Genomic DNA, 22,512 nt, shown 5'->3' on the forward strand with positions numbered 1-22,512 from the left:
GAAAAACATTTCTGGTCCCATCTTGAGACCTTCAGTGGACAGAGGGAAGGTTAAAAATCATCTCCAGACTTAAAACACCCCACAGTGAATCACTTCCTCCTGCCTTGTTTCACAGCCATTTATTGCTAACAGCTTGTATTCCTCATGGGCCTTCAAAGCTCTGGATTCTCCCTCACATCCTGTTGAAACACACACAAAATCTGGAAATCTGGAAAATCATTGGTACTGACCATCAGAATCTCCACTCATGTTGAAATCCATCATTGTGTGGCTGAACTTCCCATCTTCACTCTGCTTTACTGCCAGCTGCTGGGTCAGGGTCTCCAGTGTTGTTTTGTCCTGTATGGGCAAGATGACAGGATTTGGATCAGGAAAATAATTAAATGTTGTAACTCCAAAGTTTTGACATTATTTAGGAGGTTTTTAGGGAAGCTAGATAACTATACACAAGAGATTACTGAGCCATGTCTTGAAGAATAAATAACAATGCTTCTTCTGGAAGAGACACGGTTACAGACTCTGCCATAAAGTCCTTTTCAAAGTTTGCTCATTAGCTAGTGATAAGCAAACTCCATAGTGTTGAAAAGATTGGCTTAGTTAGGCATGACAAAACTGGCTGCACATCTGAAGAATACTTCAACTCTCTGTGTTGCTGGGACTGCAAAGCTGGCCTGAAGTTTAGGTGAGACATGCTCTTTTGCAATGCATTTACTGTAGCACTCTATTTCTAGCCTGCAATCCCAGCGCAGAGACATGGATGGCTTTGCTCTGTTCCTTTTTTACAAGGCAGTATTTTAGGAAGCAGCCCATAGGGCAAGAAAAAACACCCTACAGTTCAAACTGACTCAGGCCTTGGGAAAGGTTCAGCCTGAATTAAGCATGATCCTCGGGCAGCAGTTTGTGTTCTTGTCCAGACTGTTTTGTCCAACGCTGCTAACACCCCGTCCATCACTCGTGTGGTCAGAACTAACTGTGAACCCTGGATTGCAACAGGCTGCTGTGTGCTGCCAATTCATCTGTCTAAAGACTGCCAGAACAACATGCTAGGGCAATTCATTCCAATGTCCTCTTCAAAACACCTCGCTGCCCCAGAATTGTTTGACTCTACAAACACAAAGGTGTTCCATTTTCCAACTGTTTTTGTTTTCCCAATGACTCCTGCTCATGAGCGCTCTTTCTTCCTGACAATCATATGTTTAAAAATAAATCTTTCAGGGAAGCAATATTAACATTTCAAAATCTCAGGCACTGTGCCTTTTGCAAAGCTAAGAAAATGAAATGATGTGGCATGATAATGAAGTGGCTGCAGTTGAAAAAATTCTTTTGAGCTTCTTCCTGAAAGAAAAGATTTCTGTTTCCTTGCTCCATTCTACTCCTGTTGGCTGTAAAAGATCAATAAACTAAAAAAAACTTTCAGTTTCCACATGGCAACTGTTTCATGTAGCCTAATAATGTCACTGGGATGTGTTACACAGGAAAACAGAAAAGAGAACAACGTGAATACAGAAGTGCTTCCTGCAAAGTGATGTCCCTGCATCTGCAATTCAAAGAATGGTTCAAATTCATGTAAGTCACTGCACAAAGATTTTCTCAGGAACAGTTAGAAACAAAGCTAATCTGCTCCACTTTGTATTTTCAGAGTTTAGGGAACACGAGGTTAACTCTCCTATTCCTCACATTCATTTTCACTGTGAATCCCTTTCACACTCCTGGTGCTTTTTTTCGGTTTTTGCAGGAAAAAGTTCATGCAGCACACTCAGCCTATCCAAGGAAAAGGGTTTCCATAACGCTACAGGCACAGCAGCTCCAGGGAGGTTGGAGAACCTTCAAACACGCGCCTGAACTAGCCAGGCATTTAGCTTCACCCAACTCTTTGATGCACCATTTTTAACTCAGCTCTCATTTCCAAAGCAGCCTGTCAAAAGTCAAAAAGTCAGGACGAAGGTGACTTTGTATTTCTTCCAAATTGATTGCAGATATATAATGGAAGTCAACAGTTTTTCCTCTGAAAAAAAAAATCTATTTACTGTGAACTTCATAATGCTAGAGTCCTGCAAGGCACAGCCCAGCTATGGCTCTTTGAGAGCCTGACCTAGCCCAGGTTTGGTTCCTTGGTCAGAGCCTGACTCAGCTTGTGAGACAAGCAATTCTAAAAATTAGACAGCATTCTAAAATTCTAAAAAAGCAGCAAAAACAAACAGCAAGGAGCACTCCTGTCCTTCCAGGAGAAGAAACATGTAACATAGCCATCTCTTGCTAAACATGAAGGGATTCCAAATTTCTGAATTTTGTATCAGACCTCAGAAGGCTGAAAGACATTTTATAAGTATTTTATTTCTTTATGAAGGGTTTCCCAATCATCATTTCTATTGGATTGTAGGAGAGACTCTATGGAGGGGCAGCAAGAGCTCTGTTGACTGGATCATTTAAAATTCTAATGGGTAAACCAGAGAAGATAATACTGCAGAGAGCATGCAATCTCAAAATAGCCCAATTGTTCAAAGTACAGCCAGAGAGGTTTCATCAACAGCCACAACGTGATGAGAAGTTTCTAAAACTTTATTAATCAAAGAAATTAACCTGCCACAGAAGACTGATCTGTACCACCACTCCTAGAAATGCTCTAATTATATTTAAGAGAACAAAAACACATACACACATGGAGTATGTAATGTAAAAAAAAATATAAGAAATGACTAAGCACCACAAGTCAGACTCAGTTTTGTGGTCAGCTGCAAAAGTTACTTGGCTCTCTGTCACGGAGAGCTGTCGTAGTTTAACAAAACATTGATCTAAAAATGACAAGAACTTGGTTGCAGTCTCTTTCATGGAAGAAACATAAAACAAGAAGAGTCAAAACATATGCAGAACAGCCTGATCCTGTTTGCCATAACTCCTCCCACTACTAGATGAAAGTGAAGCAAGCCCGTGGAAGGTCTGAGGAACAAAAACATCCTGCTGGCTTAGCCTCTGCCCTCCCTCAGCACCAGGGCTCAGGGGGCACTGGGAGCATCCCACACCTCCATCCAAGGGGTGGGCAGCCCTGAGAGGGCTGGGCACAAGGCCTGGGCACACAGCATGGCGGCCTGCTCCCTCTGGAGCCATCCTGAGAGGGTGGGCACACAGCATGGCGCCCTGCTCCCTCTGGAGCCATCCTGAGAGGGTGGGCACAAGGCCTGGGCACATGGCCTGGCTCTCTGCTCCCTCTGGAGCCATCCTGAGAGGGCTGGGCACACAGCATGGCGCCCTGCTCCCTCTGGAGCCATCCTGAGAGGGCTGGGCACAAGGCCTGGGCACATGGCCTGGCTCTCTGCTCCCTCTGGAGCCATCCTGAGAGGGTGGGCACAAGGCCTGGGCACACAGCATGGCGCCCTGCTCCCTCTGGAGCCATCCTGAGAGGGCTGGGCACAAGGCCTGGGCACATGGCCTGGCCTCCTGCTCCCTCTGGAGCCATCCTGAGAGGGTGGGCACAAGGCCTGGGCACATGGCCTGGCTCTCTGCTCCCTCTGGAGCCATCCTGAGAGGGCTGGGCACACAGCATGGCTCCCTGCTCCCTCTGGAGCCATCCCCCAGCCTGGGCTGCCTGGCAATCCCTGCAGTGCCCTGGCAGGAGCCATTTCCCCATGGCATATCCAGGCTTGCACTGCCACTGCAGCAGCACTCTCCTCTCTGCCGCTCTCCTCAGCCCATCCCTGCTTTCCCTTACAGGAACACTTCTCCTCTCTGCTCTGATGCCTGCAGAGAAAGAGCCAGTTCCAGAGGAGGAGTTCAGGGCCATAACTTCACATCCAGGGCCATAACCACACATTGGTTCAGGACTGTAACTTCCCATCCCTGCTTTCCACATCCCAAGGGAACGGAAGGGCCAGGCAAAAAGAAAGGTGGAGAGAGGCAAACACAGTTACCTAGGGACTGCAAGGAGAAGCTTGTTGATCACCTCTTGCACCTAGGAATTCCCCACACACAGATGGACACAGCCTGCTACCTTTGCTCAATGATAATAAACTGAAAAGAAACAGATGGTTGCCTGCTACTGTCCTTTTGTGTGCCTCATTTCTTCCCTTCCCCTCCAACTACAGTTTCTCCTGCTATTTCTCATATCTAAATGCTAAAGGCAGTATGTTCAAATAGATTTGGGTTTTCAGGAGGTAGTTTTTATCTGAGATTGATGAGTAGGACCAGTGACAGCATCTGATGGGGTTTGTGGTACTGAGGCACCTCTCCTATCCCAGCAAGAGCCTGTAAATATCACCCCTTCCAACACATACCCTGCTCAATATGCACCAGATCTTAGAGTTTTGGACAGATTAATTGCTATGACTGCACAATAAAAGTTCACTTTATGACAGAAAAACCTACTGAATTGTTAGACAAGGTGGTGGCACAAGGTGTTATCCATTCAACCCTGTGGTATTTTTCTCAGCTCTCTGAGAAGGTGAAGAGTTCTATCTAGCACAAATGAAGACTTTGTAAAGATAATCTTTGTGTGCAATCCCTCTGCCTCTTGTGGTAACAAGCATCAGAACAGGCTGAGCTCTAAACTTTCCCCAGAGTCCCACCAAGTGTGGAGCACACGAGGCAGGCAGGTAGGCACGAGGGATGGTGGAGAGCTGGGAGAACTCAGGGAACAGCTGGCAGCAGCAAGAGCTGTGCCCAGAGCTTGGCACAGGATGGATTATCTGCACAGGATGGATTATTTGCACTGCAGGCTCTGCTCCTGCACATGATGGTGCTCCACAACAGGTGCTGTGCCCTCTGCCCAAGCCTTGCTATGGCCCAGATCCTGCCACACCTCCACCTGCTGCAAGAGAATTTCTGCTTTGACTGTGTCACCAAGTGTTCTTCACTCCTCACTGAATTACCCACAACATTTCACAAAGAAAGGCAGGATTAGTAACTGCTTACCAGAAGGGAAACTGAGTCACACGTTATGGGACTTGCCTAAGGTTTCTTAGTAAGGCTGATAAACATTTTAGTAACTGAAATTAGCACTCCTGAATCTTCCACAGAAATTACCATCTGTAATTTCTTTATGAGTGTGGAATTGTGACTCTTGCTGATGGCACATGGTACCAAGGAGAGCAAAATAAAAGAAAGCAGTTATAGATCCACCACTGCAATGGACCTTGCTTAAGCAATGCCTGCAGGGCTGTAAAACTCATAAAAAGCACATGCATAAATGATAAAATAGAGTGAGGCTTTCAAATGTTGACTCAGTAATTGTTAAACCCCTTCTGGCTGCACAATTTTATAGTCTTCTACTGTACTAATGAAAACGCAAGAAACAACAAAGAAGGGCTTTAGCCTTCCAATTACATAAACTCTGTGGACCACCAAAGAAGATGAAAGATTATTTATAATGTCATAGCAAGTTATCATTTGGGAGATTTTTTGTTGTTGCATCAAAGTTGAGTATGAAGAAACAATGCATTCACCACCCCCTCAGCTCTTTCAATCTTGCTTATCCAAGATCTCTATTTCTCATGGAATAATCCACCCACAGAATCTAAAAGCAGCATTAGAAACAAGAAAATAAAAGAACAGTCTTTATATGTGGCTCTTCCTGATTTTATGGTACTCCTTTCACAATTATGACAGTCTAAGTTGGGGCTACATCAGTTGGAACCATACCTTTTGCTTTACAGTACTTATTAAAACCCAAATTGCTTCAATAGTGCCCAGAAATCACTGCCCCTGATCTTCAAGCTACATGAAGGGTCATACAGACTCACAGCGGAGCTTCCTTATGGGGAGTTATGGGGAAAAGATCAGAATGACCATGAAGACATTTAACTACTGCCCTCTCAGAACAGACACCAATTCACAGAGGGAATCTGCTGAAACTTACACACGCATTTCTCTTTGTTGTGTATTGTGGACACAGGGCTGCAGTTTCTAGGAGTTCTCAAGTCAGTATCTTTAAAAGCACCTAAGGCATGACAGAGCTCACTGAAATAAAAAGGGGGAAATCCTCAAGAACCTGGCAAGGGTCAGACCCCAAGGTGGCTTTGTTGTGTTTTGTTTTTTCTTTTTTTTTTGTTTTATTTTATTAATTCTTTGAGAAAGAATGAAAGAATAACTTCATTCATAAAGTGTATTATTTGGCCTGGAAACAAACAGACGGGAAGCACACAGGACTGGCCCAGCCCAGTATTTTGAAGAAGGAATAAAAAGGAAAAGGAGCGAAAGCAGAATTCTGAGATGCTATTTCCTTCTCAGCAAAGTTGTTAGACCACGGGCAGAGGCACTGACCTCAAGCAGATCCAGCTGTAATCTGCTGACTGCAAATAGGTTAAAAGTTCCATGACCCAGTTTCTCATCCAGACTGCTCCTTGGGCTGACATGGCCTGTAACTCTCTGTGAACCGTTCAGCCACTGCACCTTAATTTCCTGAACTCCACAGGATGGAGACAGTGATGCTTTCCCACCACTGTGAGGAGTTCTGAGGTCTCTGGATGAAATGTGCCACGGAAATGTTAACCAGGGGCTTCCCCGCGAGTCAGAAGCTGGTACAGCTGATCAGCCTGGAAAGGAAACACCAGCTGGGGGACAGGGGTGGCACACTAAAGTGAAACAAGAGGAAAATCTCAACCCACACAGGATTTCCTGGGAAGGAGCGTCTGCATGCAGGCAGAGAGAAAGCAAGAACACAGACCCGGCTTTCCTGGCAATTGTGTCATAAACAATGGGCGACTCAAGTGCACAGCACCAATGCAGCCATTACAGAATACTTTTTTCCCAGTTTTCCCTAGAAGGAATTCAAATTCTGAAGGAATTCAAGTTCTGCAGGTACTCAAAAGATGAAGGCTGCTGTACCTCTGCTTGCACTTCCTCCAGCCCTGCTGAACAGGTCAGGCTGAGCCCTCAGGAGCCCAAATGGACACAACCCACAGAAGAACCAGGCCCAGCCTCTGTTACACTGGAGAGAGGTACTGCACTGATGCCGAGTCCACAAATGAGCTGAAAGCCCATTTTTATGTGATCACATAAAAATAATTTAAAAAATCTCAGGAAGTAATAAGATCTCATGGCTGTGGGGCACAGCTTAGAACTTAAACCCAAGGACTCCAAAAGCTCCAAAGTCGTAACAAGGACTCCACATCACTTGTATGGTTTTACTTTCAGGAGGAAGTTGATGCATCTTTATTGGGATTCATAAAACTTCCACAGGAGCATAAACAGCTGCAGTGCTCCCTGACCCACACTGTGAATGTTCCCAATCTCTGCCCCTTGGAGTGAACACAGCCTGAATCCCCATTTGGAGTTCATCACCTGCCTGGGCCCAGGGTTCTCCCCTTGCCTGCTGCTCTCCTGAACCTCAGCTGGGCTTTCACACACACACATCCCTGGGCAGAACCCATCCCTCCCTCTGCAGGCTTTGAATTTTATTAGCTAACCCTGCCCATGCATCCCTGCCACCACAAGGCACCGAGGACACCCATAAAATATCCACAGCATGCCTTTGAAACATGGATCTGGGCATTTAATAAATGATGGTCAAGCAGGAGGGGGAAAAAACCCCAGTGTTTTAAAATAAAGAGCTAAAACCTTTGGGAGAATAAAAGAAGTCCTCCCTGCAGAATCTGTCTCCCTCCCATGCATAGGCACTTGCTAACTGAGAGTAGTGGCACTGTGACAAAAGCAGCAAAACCAAAGGCAGGCTCTGCTAAAGGAAAAGGGGGAGGGGAGTTCTTCCACTGGCCATCTGTGAAAACAAGGCATGTGGCCATTAGATGCAGAGGCTGTAAATATAAATATACACAAGCTCCACAAAGCAAATGGCAAAAAAGAAAAAAAAAGGCGGGGGGGGGGACAGATAATAAGTGGATAAATTTTCAGGTGAAGTAAATCAAAGTGTTTATTGCTTTGTGTTGGGCAAAACCAGTTTTGATCTTGGTCCCAGTTTCAATCATCCCAAGTTCCTCAGCCCAGCCTGACCCATGGCCTCTCAGTGTCTGCAGCAAGCCCAGGGTTCCTCTGCTGTGCCAGCCCTTCTCTTTTCTTCTTCTGCCTGCCCTTCTGTCCTGCAATTTTCTCTTGACTTTCTGATTCAAATCTAACCATTACGGGAAGGAAAAAAAGTTATTGAAGCAAAGTTCTCTACTGCAAGAAAAATTTAAATGTCCTGTGTTAAAGCAGCTACTCCATGTGTGCTCCGTAAAGTGAGCTGCAGTGTTGTATTTCTCACAGGCAGCAGGAGCTGCTGGTTTGAGATTCTCAGTATTGCCCCTCTTCCCAAGGGGAGAGCAGGGCCTAAATCCACTTCAGCTCCGTGGATCCCAGTGGTGTCCTAAGAGTTAACTGTGCTCTCCCCATCCATCAGGCAGGCAGCGAGGCATCAGAGGGATGATGGATGTAAAATTATTGCAGGGCTGCCACCCGATACACTTCCTGCCATTTGTAACCAGCGCTGGAACCGACACACTCCTTTCATTATTAAACATCCACTTTAAGCCAACATTGGTCACTGTCAGCCCACGTTTGGCACTTTCTTAAGGGGAACAGGGAGAGCTGGGGCTGCGAGTGGGGAGGATGGAGGGCGGAGGGGGATTGGGAACGGGAGCAAAGGCATCCTGAGCCCCGTGCTCCACAAGCATGAATAATAGGCTCAGCTCGCAATGCTGCAGTAAATATTGGTACAAATAGCTCTTTAGTCACAAGGCAGCACACAAGTACATGTCAGAGCCTTTTAAAAGGACACGCTGCAAGCAGTAACAGGGAGAGCTTGCAGCGCAGGTTCAGCCCCAGTGAGGGAAGGGGGGTGTACTGGGACGCACTCAGCTGGGAGTGCATGCACGCCCTGCTGGATCCTTGTGCTTGTGTACACCTCCCTGCCTGGTCCTGGGCTGAGCAGAGAGGCCAGAGCTCCCTGCCTGTCGTGCTGTTTACCCCAGGTAACACTGTTTATGTATGGGATGCATCAAGCTATAATTAACTGTAGATGACAATTACAAATAAAGCTACGCTCTCGGGTTTCCAAGAAACCACAAAAGCACACGCTCTTCTCATTTATACAAGGAAGTGTTTCCAAGAAAAGTAATGTAAAAATATGTTTTACTGCATTTGCAATTAAAATAGGTTTTAGTGAAATCCGTGTTCATAGTGATGCTCAAAGTTTTTACTGTAATCCTCTGAAAATCAAAGCCGTCAAGATGGTCCAAGTTGGATGCCCAAGAAGTGACTCACCGAAATCATCTTAGCCATTTTTAAAGTCTTTTCTTATGTATGACTCCCTTTATACAGCTTCTCTCTACTTGCACAAATTCCTGTCTGACTCCTGCCTCAGCTGGCATGTCTGGCTGTCCACAGGGATCAACCCCTCTGGGAACATCAGCAAGAAAACAGGACACATCTGAGGAGCCCAGAGAGCTTCAACAGAGACTCCCAAAGATGATTTCCTGCCCCAAGCCTGCCCAGCTACCCCTGGCAGACAAATCCCCAAAAAGAGTCTCCCATAAATGCTGGGAATGGCACACAGTTCCCTCACTGGAAGGCTGCAGAAGCAATTCTTGCCACAAAAAGCTCCACAGGCAATCAGAGGCCTCTAAAAGTACACTGCCCACTGCAGCAAAGAAGGGAGAAACATCTGGGATAGCCCCAAATGAGTGTTTGTTACCTATAAATACTAATGTGCATTTCTAAGTACTAATATGTACAGGAATACATAGATATATATTAGGATAAAATAAAATAATTACATCTTAATTCCACCCCCATCTCCAAGTCTCTGGTCAGGAAGCAAAAGTGACAGATAGAATGTCTCTGAAGTTCAGGGGCTGCCACTAAGTCCTGCAGTGGGACCTTGAGCTGCTGAAAAGGGAAACTGTAAAAAAACCGTAGCACTATTTCTTGGCAACCAAATTCCCAACTATCTCATTCTCTGTCTCTGAAAACAGAGAGAACCAGAATAAAGTTTAATTTAAAATGGCAATACTCACTTTCCTCTCAAATCTTGCTCTTAGTAAGAAAACCTTAATGTCCCAGAGCAAAAAATACACAAACTTCAGAGAAGTTGGATTGTTTGTCTGGATATGAACTTCACATATTAAAATAAATCACAGAATCAATTAGGCTGGAAAACATTTCTGAGATCATCAAGTTCAAATCAGCGAGCCCCAATAAAGTTCTGGCATTAATTGTATTCAAACCCCCAAAGCCGACAGCTGCTTTAGAAAAATTCTCTATTGAGCAAACCATTTTTTCTCCCTGCTACCTTGTAAAAGAACTCCTGTCTGCCCTCCACGAGCCTAGCAGGAGGTATGAATTAGAGAGGAAAATAAACTTCAGCTGAGGTTGAGGGTGTGAAGTGAAAACAGAAGGAATAAGGAGAATCCCAAGAATAGGAAAGTAACAGAATAAAGTGAATGCAGATGGTTTCACTCCTGTTACTTAATCAAAAGGCTGTGCAGAGTCACTAGAGCCAGCATAAAGTCATGTGTTAGAACAACAGCTGATCTGTATTAAAGAAGATTAACTGGCAATGCCATGGTGGAGGGCCTGGGATTATTTTATGTGCTTCCACTGCCGAACAAGCCGTCAGCACAATTACTGCCCTCCGATGTGAATGACTGATCTGTAACCACAGCTAAACAGCATGCTGCTTAGGGGCCTGGGTGCTTCATGAAGATGAATTTCCATACCATCAAAGTGCTTTTAATGGGCTTCCTGATCCAACCACAAGGCCTGCTTTGCAAGTATATAGAACTCAGGATGAAGGCTTCCTGTCCAAAAGGATTTGGTCGGTTGTCACTTGACAATTCCCAGCCAGCACAAGGGAGGAGAGGGGGGAGATAGGTAGAGTTGTCTCTGCTTTGGAGGATTTAAAAAAAAAAAAAGGAAAAAGAAAAAAAGGGTACAGATGCTTTCTGAATGCAACCAACTGCTGTATCCACAGCTGAATTCAATGCGCTTAACAAATAAGGGCAATTTAGCTATGCTTGCGAGGAATAGCTGGAGTCACTTTGCATTAGCATCTGCCTGAGTGTTAAAGTCATTTCTACATGGGGAGCACAGAAAAGGAATTTCTGCTCCGAGCATCCTTTCAAGAATGCTTAAATATTTGAATATAAATTCCTTTGTGCTTGTGATCACTTCTTCTTATATCTGACACTCTGCTTTTCCCTTTTCCCTTCTGGTGCTCTTCTCTGTGGAACGCCATAAACACGCTCCTGCCCTCTCTTTCTCTCTCCCCACAGCAGCACCCTGGCTCTCCTGAGACAGAGGGGAGGTACTGCCAGATACCCACTACACTGACCTCTTTTCTCCTTCCTCTCCAGAAAGGGATGGAACTGGAGTCATTCCTACACCACCGACAGCCGGGACAGGCCGATGGAAACAACAGTGCAGCGGTGAGAGGCTCACATGGACACTTAACATTCATTACACAGGCTGCTGGCTTCTCAGAGCTTATTGATCAAACTCCATCTAAACCCAGGCACAATGGAAAGCCATCCAAATCAGCAATCTGCTCGTTCTGGACAATATTGTTTGACTCGCAAGCTTCCCGGGATGACTGGGTTTCAAGTTTCTGCTAAATAGCTGATCATTTTTATTCAATCCATTTGTCTGCCTGTCTCAGTGAACTGCACGAGACTTTACAGTGGAAGTGCTCTCAGTTAAATGCAGCTGACACCAAATGTGACAAGGTGATCCTTGTACTGTATCAGCCCAGAAAACATTGCAGGGAAGGAGAGGAGCAGGGGGAAGCCTTGTTGAGCACACTGAGATGAGAACAGAGCTGAGCTGTGTGTCCTGGGTGGCAGCATTGTAAGGACAGCTCACAGGGAATGTGGCAGCAAGCACTGGCAGGTCTGTTTATGCTCCATAAGGTGCACACAGAGACATCAGGCACTCGCTGAGGAAAGAAGCAACCCACAACCTCACTGACAGGCACGGCAGTGAGAGCACACACAAATTTCACTAGGGAGTACCCACTGTGTTGGTATTTTGTTACAGCACAGCTTCATGGGCCAGTCCAAGAGCAGACAGTGGTAAGGCCCGTACATTCTGCTGCCTCTAAGTTTCACTGCAAATATTTGGTGCAGTTTGTGCTGTCAATTCTCTGCTTTTCAATTCTGTTCAGTCATCTAATGTGACGTGACAGTGCTACATTGCAATGGTCACAAAATATCATCTATGATGACCTCACGAGGCTAAATACCCAGAAGCTGAGCCTGAGTATCAGCAAAGCTTATGTTCCTAAAGAAGCTTGAATATTTTCAAATCCAGCTCATCTCACAAACACATGTAAGCATTTCCATAAAGCAAGATTTCCACTTAGACCCAGAGATTTCCAAGATCACCTTCTCTTAATACATGTTGACAGGCTGGAACAGAGAATTAGTGGTCTCCAAAGTTCTCATGAGGGCTTTAACCATCTCTGCCTCCTCCCCACTCTGCCCCAGGGGTCTCAGGTCTCTCTGTCATGTCATCTTTTGGCTTTTCACTTTTTTTGAACTATTCTGTTTCAAAAACAGAATGAGGAGGACGAGAAGGGAGGAAGAAGCTGTGTGTCTGTGGGAAGAGGCAACAGAGCACTCTGCCCCTTTGCAGAAGGAGTCTGGGGAACTCACTTTTTCTGTCCTGCAGTTATTGAGACCCAGGCTGTTGACCACGGCCACCTTCCCATCCAGCACCTGCTGCTCCCTCCGTAGCTGCTCCTTCATCTGCCGCGCCTCCTGGATGGCCTTGGTGACAGCGTCGTGGTCATTTAAATAACCTGCCATGGACACAAGAAAGGGTGCCTTAAAAACCAGAAAGTCACAGCAAAACACTTCAGCTCCCACCAGGGGGATGCAGTTTATCATTATTAATGAGAAAGAGTTAAAAGGCAATGCCCCCCAACCTGCGTGTGCTCTGCAATTGTGCTGCTGTCATGACAGAGCCACCTGGACACAAAGCCTGGGAAACCTCAGTGCCAAAATGCTCAGTGCTGCTATTTGATCCCATCAGTCTCAATATTTCCCTGACACTGCAGAGGCTGGCCCTGTGCTCTGGGTGCAGCAGGATGGAGCTGGGTACGAGTCTGGGGAAGCTTTGATCACGCCAGCAATCCCAAACTCTTCAAAACAGACCGCTCCATTCTTCCCCTTCTCCAACTTGTGAATACATTAAAATAAACCACAGGTGGCGGTGGTTTGCTATACATATGAAATGCATAATGGCTGGGAAGAAAAACCTCATCCACTGAACACTCCCCACCACCACCTGTCATTCATAAATGTACAAGGAACCACAGCTACACGGACCTACACTGCCACTCCTATTCATGCTGCTAATAGTAGGTCAAATGTCCACTGTTTTGCTGCAAATTCACAGCCTAGGGCTTAGCCTTAGTAGTCACTGAATTATTTCCTTTTAAAATGTTACAAGCATCACCGGCCCAGCTAATACTATTTAATTTTAAATGTGACACTTTGTCATTTTTTTTCCTTTAGCGTACCGTAGATTATACTTATTATGATCTGCATGTGATTTGTAGGGTAGAATACGGATGGGAAACTCCAAGCCCCAGTCTATTTCTCAGATATTAAAGTAGAGGCTAATATCTATCAACCTCCCTCTCCCCCTGCACATCCCCACACGTGTGCACGCACACACTCACACACACACTTCTTTCTGTCTTTTAACTAGGGCATAAAAATGGCATAAAATGAATCTGTAATATGAAATTGCCCAGAAAAGGGACTTCTGTTTGTGACATGAGGCTAAATCTAACCAGATCCATTGGTGAATTGTGACAGATGGAGGGACTGTGAGACAGAAGGCAGGCACTAATCACACACAAAATGACCGGCTTGCCTCAACATGTTCCATGGATTCCAGCAAACTTTACACCCTAATCCATTTTTAGAACAAAAAACATCTGGGCCATAAATCCTCTAATCTGCCAAAACACGCTATTAAATCCCATGATTTGTTGAAAAACACTAAGATTAAAGAAAGGAAATATAAAATGGCTAACTGCCGTGTTAGGAAAGTGTTATTAATACTCTTTCTTTGTCTCAATTATGAATGTTCTGTTCCTAAAGAGCCTTGTCTAATCATGTCAGATTACACATCCCTGTTGTATTGCTAGACTCTTCTATCTGATCTGCTGATTGCCAAAAACGCAGGACATTGTCTTGCTGCTTGCTTGGAACATTTCTGGGGAAGGAGCTGATGTCAGATTAGTTCAGTGCTGTGCTGCTGTCAGGATTTTAGCTTGGTCTGGGCTTTTATTGTTGGTTTTTCTTGACTGTGGATAGAGTGGGACTGATACTCCCATCTTCCTTGGAGAACAGCAGCTAGAGAGAAAAGTTCCTGTGCAGTTTGACTGTTGCTAATTGTACTAACAGCTAACTTTGGCTAAAACCCCAGGAACCCTGAGAGTTTTGTGTGAAATAACTTGATCCACATTGCTTTTATCAAATGACCCAGTTCAGTAATTCCCAGCCAATGGAATTCCTGTAATTCCAGTTTTTTGACCATAAGGAAGAATATAGCTGATTTTTCTTTTTTTTTTTTTTTTTTAAATCTCCATTTTACCAACTTGCCTGGTTTCTTCTCCACTTTGCATCTGTTAACCTTTGCATCTGATCAACCTTGCATGTAGTCAGAATAAATTAAAAAAGGAAGCACATAAACAAACAAACAGCAGTATTAGTGCTGCTTTTGCTGTTGTCTAGGTATAATACTTTCAGTCTGTAACAGAGCCAAGTTTGCCTAGGAGCTGGAATTCATGCCCTTCTCCAGACTATTTGGCTTTTCCTGAATACTGCTATCTTTGAGACAGTTTGGCACATGACAGTGAATAAAAGCAAGCTCTCCTTATGTTTTTCAGTAGCTGCCAAGATGCTGGTGTGCAGGGAAATGATTAATATAGAAGCGAGTTGAATGTAAATTATTGTTGTTTAGGGTAGGTGGTGAATTATTGACAGAGAGGGGAACTGCATTACATAAAATGAACTTAGTTCCAAGGATTGCCAAACTAGCACAGAGATGTTGCAGATAATGGCAAAGAGCAGGGAGAAGCTGTTTCTGTTTTTAGTACACGGACATATGCCTGCTCCCAAAAAGAAAAGCTTGGATTTAAAGTCATCCATGGAGCCATGACATTTGTGACTGCTCAGTCTGTAGCACCATTTCTGTGCTGTGGGGATGGCTAAGGAAAGGGCTGAGGAGCTGCAATGCCTGAGTGCAGCCCTGCTGATAATCCCTGAGGCTCTGGGCTCGTGTCCCCACTGAAAGCTGAGCAATACACTGCATTTCTCCTTGCCAGGGGAGCCAAGGGGCCTGAGCACAGAGAAAGTCTAATTTGCAGCTAGGGGTGGTACAAAGGGACATAATTTGCAGTTAGGGGTGCTGAGCAGAGACAGCCCAGCTGCATGCAGCAAGGAGGGCTGTGCACACCCAGGACAGACAGCCTGTGCCTCGTGCTGACACGTCTCAGACATCTTTTATGAAAAATCCTTTCCTTAGGATTCTTCCTCCTGAGAAGCTGGGAGGCCTCAGGAACAAAATGCAAACAATGGTTATCTGCTGCTGTGGGATGCAACAGGTGCATCTGGGATTGGTCTGATGTGGTTGTTTCTAATTAATGGCCAATCACACTCAGCTGGCTCAGACAGAGAGCTGAGCCACAACCTTTGTTATCATTCCTTCCTTTTCTATTCTTAGCTGGCCTTCTGATGAAATCCTTTCTTCTATTCTTTTAGTATAGTTTTAATGTAATATATATAATAAAATAATAAATCAGCCTTCTGAAACATGGAGTCAGATCCTCCATGTCTCTTCCCTCCTCCTGGGACCCTGTGAGCACGGCCACAGTGACAGCTCCATCACTGCAGAGCTGGAGGTGTCTGACAAGGGGCTGGGTGCTTCCCAGGGCTCTTTGTTGGGGATTTATCCCTCAGCATGAGAAAGGGATCCAGCTTCTCTGCCACGTCAGGGACCTTGGGAGCTTTGCTGAAAACGCTCCCAAGTTTCTCCTGGTGTGCTCCAGCTGGAGGGTGACATGGGATTTCACCCGAGCTCACCAGAGTTTCACCATGGCCACGAGCGCTGCTTGCTGTGACTGGGCTGGGTCTGACCCAGCAGAGAGTTCAGGAGCTTTTCCTTCTTGCAGTCCTCCATCAAGGATAAACCTTTGCTAGCAGTGTCCATCCAGCACCAGCTAAAGACAGCTTATCTTACACACACAGCATGCACAGTGATACTGCTCTGCAACCTCAAAAAGTCACTTTCTATATTTGTAGCAGAGAGATATACAGCAGTGAACTCTGTGTCATTAACAATAACTTAAATATGTTATCTTTTGCTCCACAGTTTTCCATGGTTTATTAATGGTATAACACATTAATTCTTCTTACAAGAGTGACCTTTAAAGCTCTGTTCATCCCCACAGCTTTTATCCAATTACATTATCACTCATTAAAGGTACAGCATTTCAAAATCTGCACCTTGTTAGAAGAAGCAAATTGCAGGGGTCTCAAACCTATGGAAAATAGCAGGTGTGCAGGGAAAGAGGATTGGAGAGGGGAGAACAAGAGGTGTCTTGCCACTGCAATGTGAGTCAGATGATTTACTTCCCATGGAAATACAATGTTCCCTCTGCTTAAGGACAAAAATCTAATGTGAAAAAAATTAAATTCAATGCATTGTGCATGGAGAGCAGCAGGGTCAAGCAAATTGAATAAAAAATACATTACTGTGCAACACAGTCAAAGACTGTAGGGTTAATAACAATACAGACATTAACAATTAGTAATGTGATATTTAAAAAATATTTATATGACTGCAACGTGTCATACCAAATAAACACTGCTGCACAGCACTGCTGTATCACAGACACAGCTTCTGACAGGTTTGACCTAGGGCTTCTTTTGGGCTTTTCTGTGCTACCCCTGAACGTGGCCAGGCAGGAGATGCTCTAGGAGACAGCAGAAGTAGTACATCTGCCTCACTCATTTCCCAAAGCAGAGCTTGGTTTACATAATGGAACCTTGATCCAGGTTATACTCAATCCCTGCATGGAATACACCATTTCATTTGGAAGGATCAGGAACGGGGTGAGTGCACATTTTCCTTACACACAGAGGACAGTCCCTGTAACACATCAGATTTATGAAATCTCCCCCTGTAAGACTGTTACTATTTAGATGGTCCTTAGGCAAAGACATCATTTTGGCAGGAGGAGGAACTATCACTATTTTCTGGAACGATGTTAGAAACAACCAGTCAAGACTTTCTTTGCAACATAGAACAACAAATCTGGGGTTTTCTTGAGTGAACCTGGTGATTGTTTTGCTTATTACACCAAGGTGAAATAATATTGCATCCAGGATTTGGACGGACTGAGAATCAAACCTGTAATTTTGGAAAGATGTAGACTTTTAACTTTAAGAGATGTTTCTGAAAGCTCATGCATCACTATTAGATGACAGGGTACAATATCAAGGGTCTCCAGTGCCCACCATCAGCAGGTCACTGTGGATAAATGCTGCATTAATGTGTGCCATTAAAAACCAGCATTCATCAGAAGTCAAAGCAGCATCTGAAATAGCACAGACCTTTGTTTTGTTAGTCTGTGAAAGCTAAGAAACCCCTCCTGAAAGGAAAGTCTCTTGAGTTTCTGCACCCACACCAACCAGCTGGAGCATCATGGGCACCCTGGGCAGCTGTGGGCAGGGCTGACAAAAACCCCTCTCAGCAGGAGCTACCCTTGTTCTGACGGGGACACACGGGGCTGGGGGGACACACAGGACACAGCGGGACACACGCAGGGCACTCAGTGGGACACGCAGGGCTGAGCTCACCTATTGTGTTGGCTCTGGCCGAAGGACTGGCTAGTGCTGCTGGCACCGAGGACTTTAGTGAGCTGGCCCCACTGTTTATTCTCAGAGCTGGCATGTGAGGAGAGGTGGGGGACGTGGGAGATTTGCCATCAGATGTCTTGGGTTTGGCTGAGAGGTTCAGAGGCTGGGCCACTTCATCCTGTGGAGGCAGAGGAGACAGAGATGTTATCACCCAAGTGCTGCTGGCACAGCTCTGCCCAGCCAAGGCAGGGGCTGCTGCAGCTCCCATGGACCCAAACCTGAGAGCTGCTATCACACACAGGAAGATCAGATGTGATACCAGCTTGTCACTCCAGCTTGGAACTGCAGTGACTGATAAACTGGAAAATTAGTGTGACATGGTCAGAGAACATCATCCACTCTGTCTCTGAAGAAATTATTCCCATCAATGAGACATTCGCTTCTGTCGTGAAAATAAAAGGCAATTTCACAGTTGTACTTTATTTTCAATCTTATATTCATTAATGAAGTAAAAACTGAAGACCATCTTCACTTAACACTCAACCAACACTGGCCAAACTGGGCAAACAAGTGAATGGGGGTTCAGTTTGGTTGGGTTTTTTTTTTTGGTTCTTTTTTTTTTTTTTTTTTTTGGTGTGTCTTCTCTTTGGTTTTTCTTTTGTTTTAACTGGTATTTTCCCCTGAACTTCCCAGACTTAGAATCCCAAGTACAAAAACACCATAGGAAATGAATACTTCTCTTCCACCTTAACAAAACTTGACACAGTAACCTGGGTAATTGTGCACACAGAACTCCAGATGTTTTTATCTGTCGCAAAGCTGAACTTCTAGATTTCAACAATGATTATTATTATGTGAAAATGGAAAAATTGGGTGACATTTTTTGCAGGGTAATGGAATTATTCCTAAACCTGGCTTGATTACAGACAAGAGTGACAGACGGTGTTATAAAAAACATTAAAATGCCAAGTAATGTGTTTTTGTTCAACCAAAGTAAAATACAATAAGAAAAAGAAAAAAAAACCAAACAGAGAAGGGAGAAAAGGATTTTCTACAGGTGAACATTTTATAAGTGATTTTAACTGACTTTTAAATAAGCAGAACTAATGGATGTGATATTAGATCAAATCATCACATAATAGCTTGGCATTGTCTGACACTGTGACTCAGGGAAGTCATCTTTTAGCTACAAGGAGTGCTTCATGGACAGCTGGGCTCCAGCTCTAGGCACTGAGGAAACTGATTCTGGCCTCCCCAAATTGTAACTACATCTAGTTTTACAGAATTGTTCCTGACTTACTTACAACAATGCAAAACTAAGTGAGATCAGACTCAGCTTTTGGTTTTTGTGGGGTTTATTTTTGGTGTTTGAGTGTTTTACTGTTACCACTGAATCTCTGTAACTATCATGTAAAGTGATTCTTTTCCACACAGGAAAGAAGGAATTTTACAGCTGCTATTGCTCATGGAACTACGATGGAGATGTCTCCAAACATAAAGATAAATTCTGCAAAGCTCTGTCATGCAATTTTTCCATTGCCTCTGAGCAAAGCACCTTTGTTGTATGTGATTATATTTCTACATTTGGTTATATTTCTACAGTTTTGTGGCAGTCATAGCAGATAAACGTTATCAGAGGCATAGTGGACAAAGCTGTCATCCTTAAAGTGATGCTGAAGCCATACTGGAGGCAACTTGTGCATAAAATAAATGGGAAAAATCAGTGCATAGAATTGCCTTAGGAGCCTACATACTACACTCCCAGAAGTGAATTAGGTACCTAGATGGCAGAGTTCTGCTGATCTCCCAGGAGATTTAGGCTGCAGGGTTCAAAATGTCACCAGTAAAACTGGTATTCGACATTTTTAGAAGGGATTTGTTACTTTACAGAAATACAAATCCATTGTAGTAGAATACAACAGATAAAGATACAATTAGAATAAAATAAAATACCAGCCAAATGGAAGGGGACTTGCTTTGCTGCTCCCCTGATTTCAATTAAAAAATAAAGAAGTCTCACAGCATTCCAACTATAGTGTTGTGTAATTGGTACTGAGTTAGTTGCATTAAAGTTTGGAGTACAAATGAGCCAACAAAGCAACCAAGGACAGCAACCTCGTGCCAGACAAGGATGCCTGAACAGCCAAGCCAGGTATTTATCTGGAACTCAGCCTGAGCAGCAAAGCAAACCTGCCCACAGAGCTGTTTCAGCTCAGCCCAAGCGGGTTTGGTTTGCATGCATGTTGGATTCTTGACCTCCGCTGGAAGCCCCAGCAGAAGGGGCTGCTCTGTGTCAGATGTGGAGCAGAAAGGTGCCAGGCGCTCTCTGCCCAGAGAAATGAGACACAGCAGCAGCAGCTCAGCAGCAGCAGCAGCGAGTCCTGGTGGGGATGTCTCTCACCATGGCACAGGCAGCGTGGGTCCCAACCCACATCCCATTGCAAAAGGCTTTTCAGCCTCATCCTCAGTCCCTCAGCCATCCTATCCCTATAAAACTTATGTCCTTCCCTCCTCTTGCTTCCTCTCCCTTCTCTCAGCTCTTCTGTTCCCTTTTTTTAACCTGGTGTGAAGGCAAGGTCCTGTCCAAGTCCACTGCTCAAGGGTGGCTCTGCTCTCATTTAATGCCACTGGTTTTTCCCCATTGTAGGCATCAAGCAATGAGACTGTTTGTGCTGCAACTATTCCTGGGAGTAAGAATGTTCCTCTTCATTCAAGTCAGCACAGCCTTCTCTGAAGCCAACAAATATAAGGCCTTGTGGAAATAATAGAAGCCGACAGCTCCAGAGCTGATAAATGTCATTCCAAATTGCCCCTTCATTCACTTTCATTGTGTGCTCAGGCTAATGGTAAATTAATCGGAGGTCACAGAAGCTTGCTTCTCATAAAGGAGGATAAGTAAACAATTTTCAGCTATTATATATATTTACAAAATGATACTACTTCACTGTTTGGTCTTCATAACATTTTTACTTCTGTTATTTCCAAGAGCATTCTCAAATCCTCGCTGGAAGTCAAATGCATTAAAAATCCTGCGTTGCATCAGGATTTGGTAATAACTTCAGTCATTTCCTTTACAATAGTGCAACTACACTGATTTATTCCAAAGGACTCTAAAAAATATCTGGAGGACAAGTAATAACATACAATTGTGCTTAGTGTGAAGATGACTGTTAGGATCTTCAGTCAGTGAAACAAGTTACTCTTTTCCCTTTCTGCAGCCATCAATTCAGAGTCCTCTCCTCTTCCAGCTTAAACCAAGAACTGTGCTATCTTCATTACTGATCTGAGCCTGTGTAACCCCAATAAGAACTAGATGCTAGCCCACCTTCATTTTTTACCCATAAAATCTCCCAACTAACATTCTGCCACATTACAGATTAGCAGAGTTTTCCCAATTATGCCAGACTGCTCGGGCAAGTAAGAGACATAAAAGATAAAGCCCAGATGTAGCATCTTCCCTTCAGGTAGATGGTATCTTTCAGCAGCCAGGAGATTTGATTTTATGCAGTGGATCACAGAATCTAGAATTACTCCCTGCACTCAGTTTTTATTAGAGAAAGCATTGATTGGTCCCTGCCTTTTTTTGAAATGCAGCTATTCTAAGATGACATTGATAAGGTAAGGTTTTTTCCCAAGCCAGGATTTCTTAAAGAGTTAAAGTCAAACATTTATTTATATATCAGCCAAAACATTAATGCTGAGACTAAAAGACGTTAAGACCCAAAAGGCTTGTAATAATATAAACACAAATGTGATGAAAATAAAATATGATCTTGATTAAAGGTTATGAAATGCCTCTTTAAAAGTAGCACATTTGTCTTACGAAACAAAATACACACAGGCACAAAATAAATGTAGAGAAAAAAGCATAAGCAAAAACACAGGAAGAGGGGCTAATAGAATGTACCCACAGAAATAACAATAAAATGTACCCACAGAAAGCAAAGCACTGGCAAAAAGATTCCCATCCCCTGCATCACAGCTGGGTCACAGCAGCTGCTGCTTTAGGGAGAACTGATTTGCTTCCCAGGACTGGGAGACTCACTAACCAAAACTTGAATTCAGGAACTTTATATCCTTGATTTCCTCCAGTTTTTTCCCAGGTTGTATCTAGGTATTTGAGGAAAGAAAGAGCCCTCCACGTACACCAGAATTTGGGGGTAAGTAAAATATTCAAGAGCTGTATTTTGTAGCTTCACTCAACCTGGATTAGTTTAACTCTGAGCTGTCACACTTCAAACTTCAGACAGAGAAAATCTCCAGTTCAAGAGCCTGACATGCCACACACACAGAAATGCTGCTGGCAGGCTGAGTGGGGATCACACTGCTTTTAAAGGCTTGCTTGGTCCTTTGAAAGGTAAAATGCTGTAGGTTAACACAGAGTGCTCATTAACGTGGCAGGAAAAGTGAAAGAGGGGGAGAAGGAAGGGATTTGGCCACAGCCAGGCAGGGACAGCAGCAGAGCTCCAGACAGACCCAGGAACTCTGACTCCCAGTCAGCAGCCTTGGAGTATCTGGCTGAAATGATGTCTTTGCTAATCTTGCCATCATGCTGTCTCTATTTACTTCCTCCTAGGATAAAAGGTTAATTCATCTCCACAGAGAATAGATATGGGAAAAGAAGGGGATAAAATCTGATTTGGAGAAACCCTCTAAACCATTTATTAAAAATGGCACTATTTCAACACCAGGAGCTGAATAAAAGGCTGATATCCCA

General features: G+C 44.3%; 1 protein-coding gene across 1 annotated transcript in view; it reads right to left on the reverse strand.

The window, feature by feature from the left end:
- Nucleotides 1-22,512, reverse strand: part of SOX5 (SRY-box transcription factor 5) — a 314,234-nt gene that overhangs the window by 10,824 nt on the left and 280,898 nt on the right. The window contains exons 10-12 of the mRNA XM_058804990.1: nucleotides 17,796-17,973; nucleotides 12,573-12,718; nucleotides 231-339 (exon numbers count right to left, since the gene is read on the reverse strand). Coding sequence (XP_058660973.1) covers nucleotides 231-339; nucleotides 12,573-12,718; nucleotides 17,796-17,973 — 433 coding nt within the window. The remainder of the gene's footprint in view (nucleotides 1-230; nucleotides 340-12,572; nucleotides 12,719-17,795; nucleotides 17,974-22,512) is intronic.

Source organism: Ammospiza caudacuta, chromosome 5, assembly GCF_027887145.1.
Source record: "Ammospiza caudacuta isolate bAmmCau1 chromosome 5, bAmmCau1.pri, whole genome shotgun sequence".
Classification (NCBI taxonomy): domain Eukaryota; kingdom Metazoa; phylum Chordata; class Aves; order Passeriformes; family Passerellidae; genus Ammospiza; species Ammospiza caudacuta.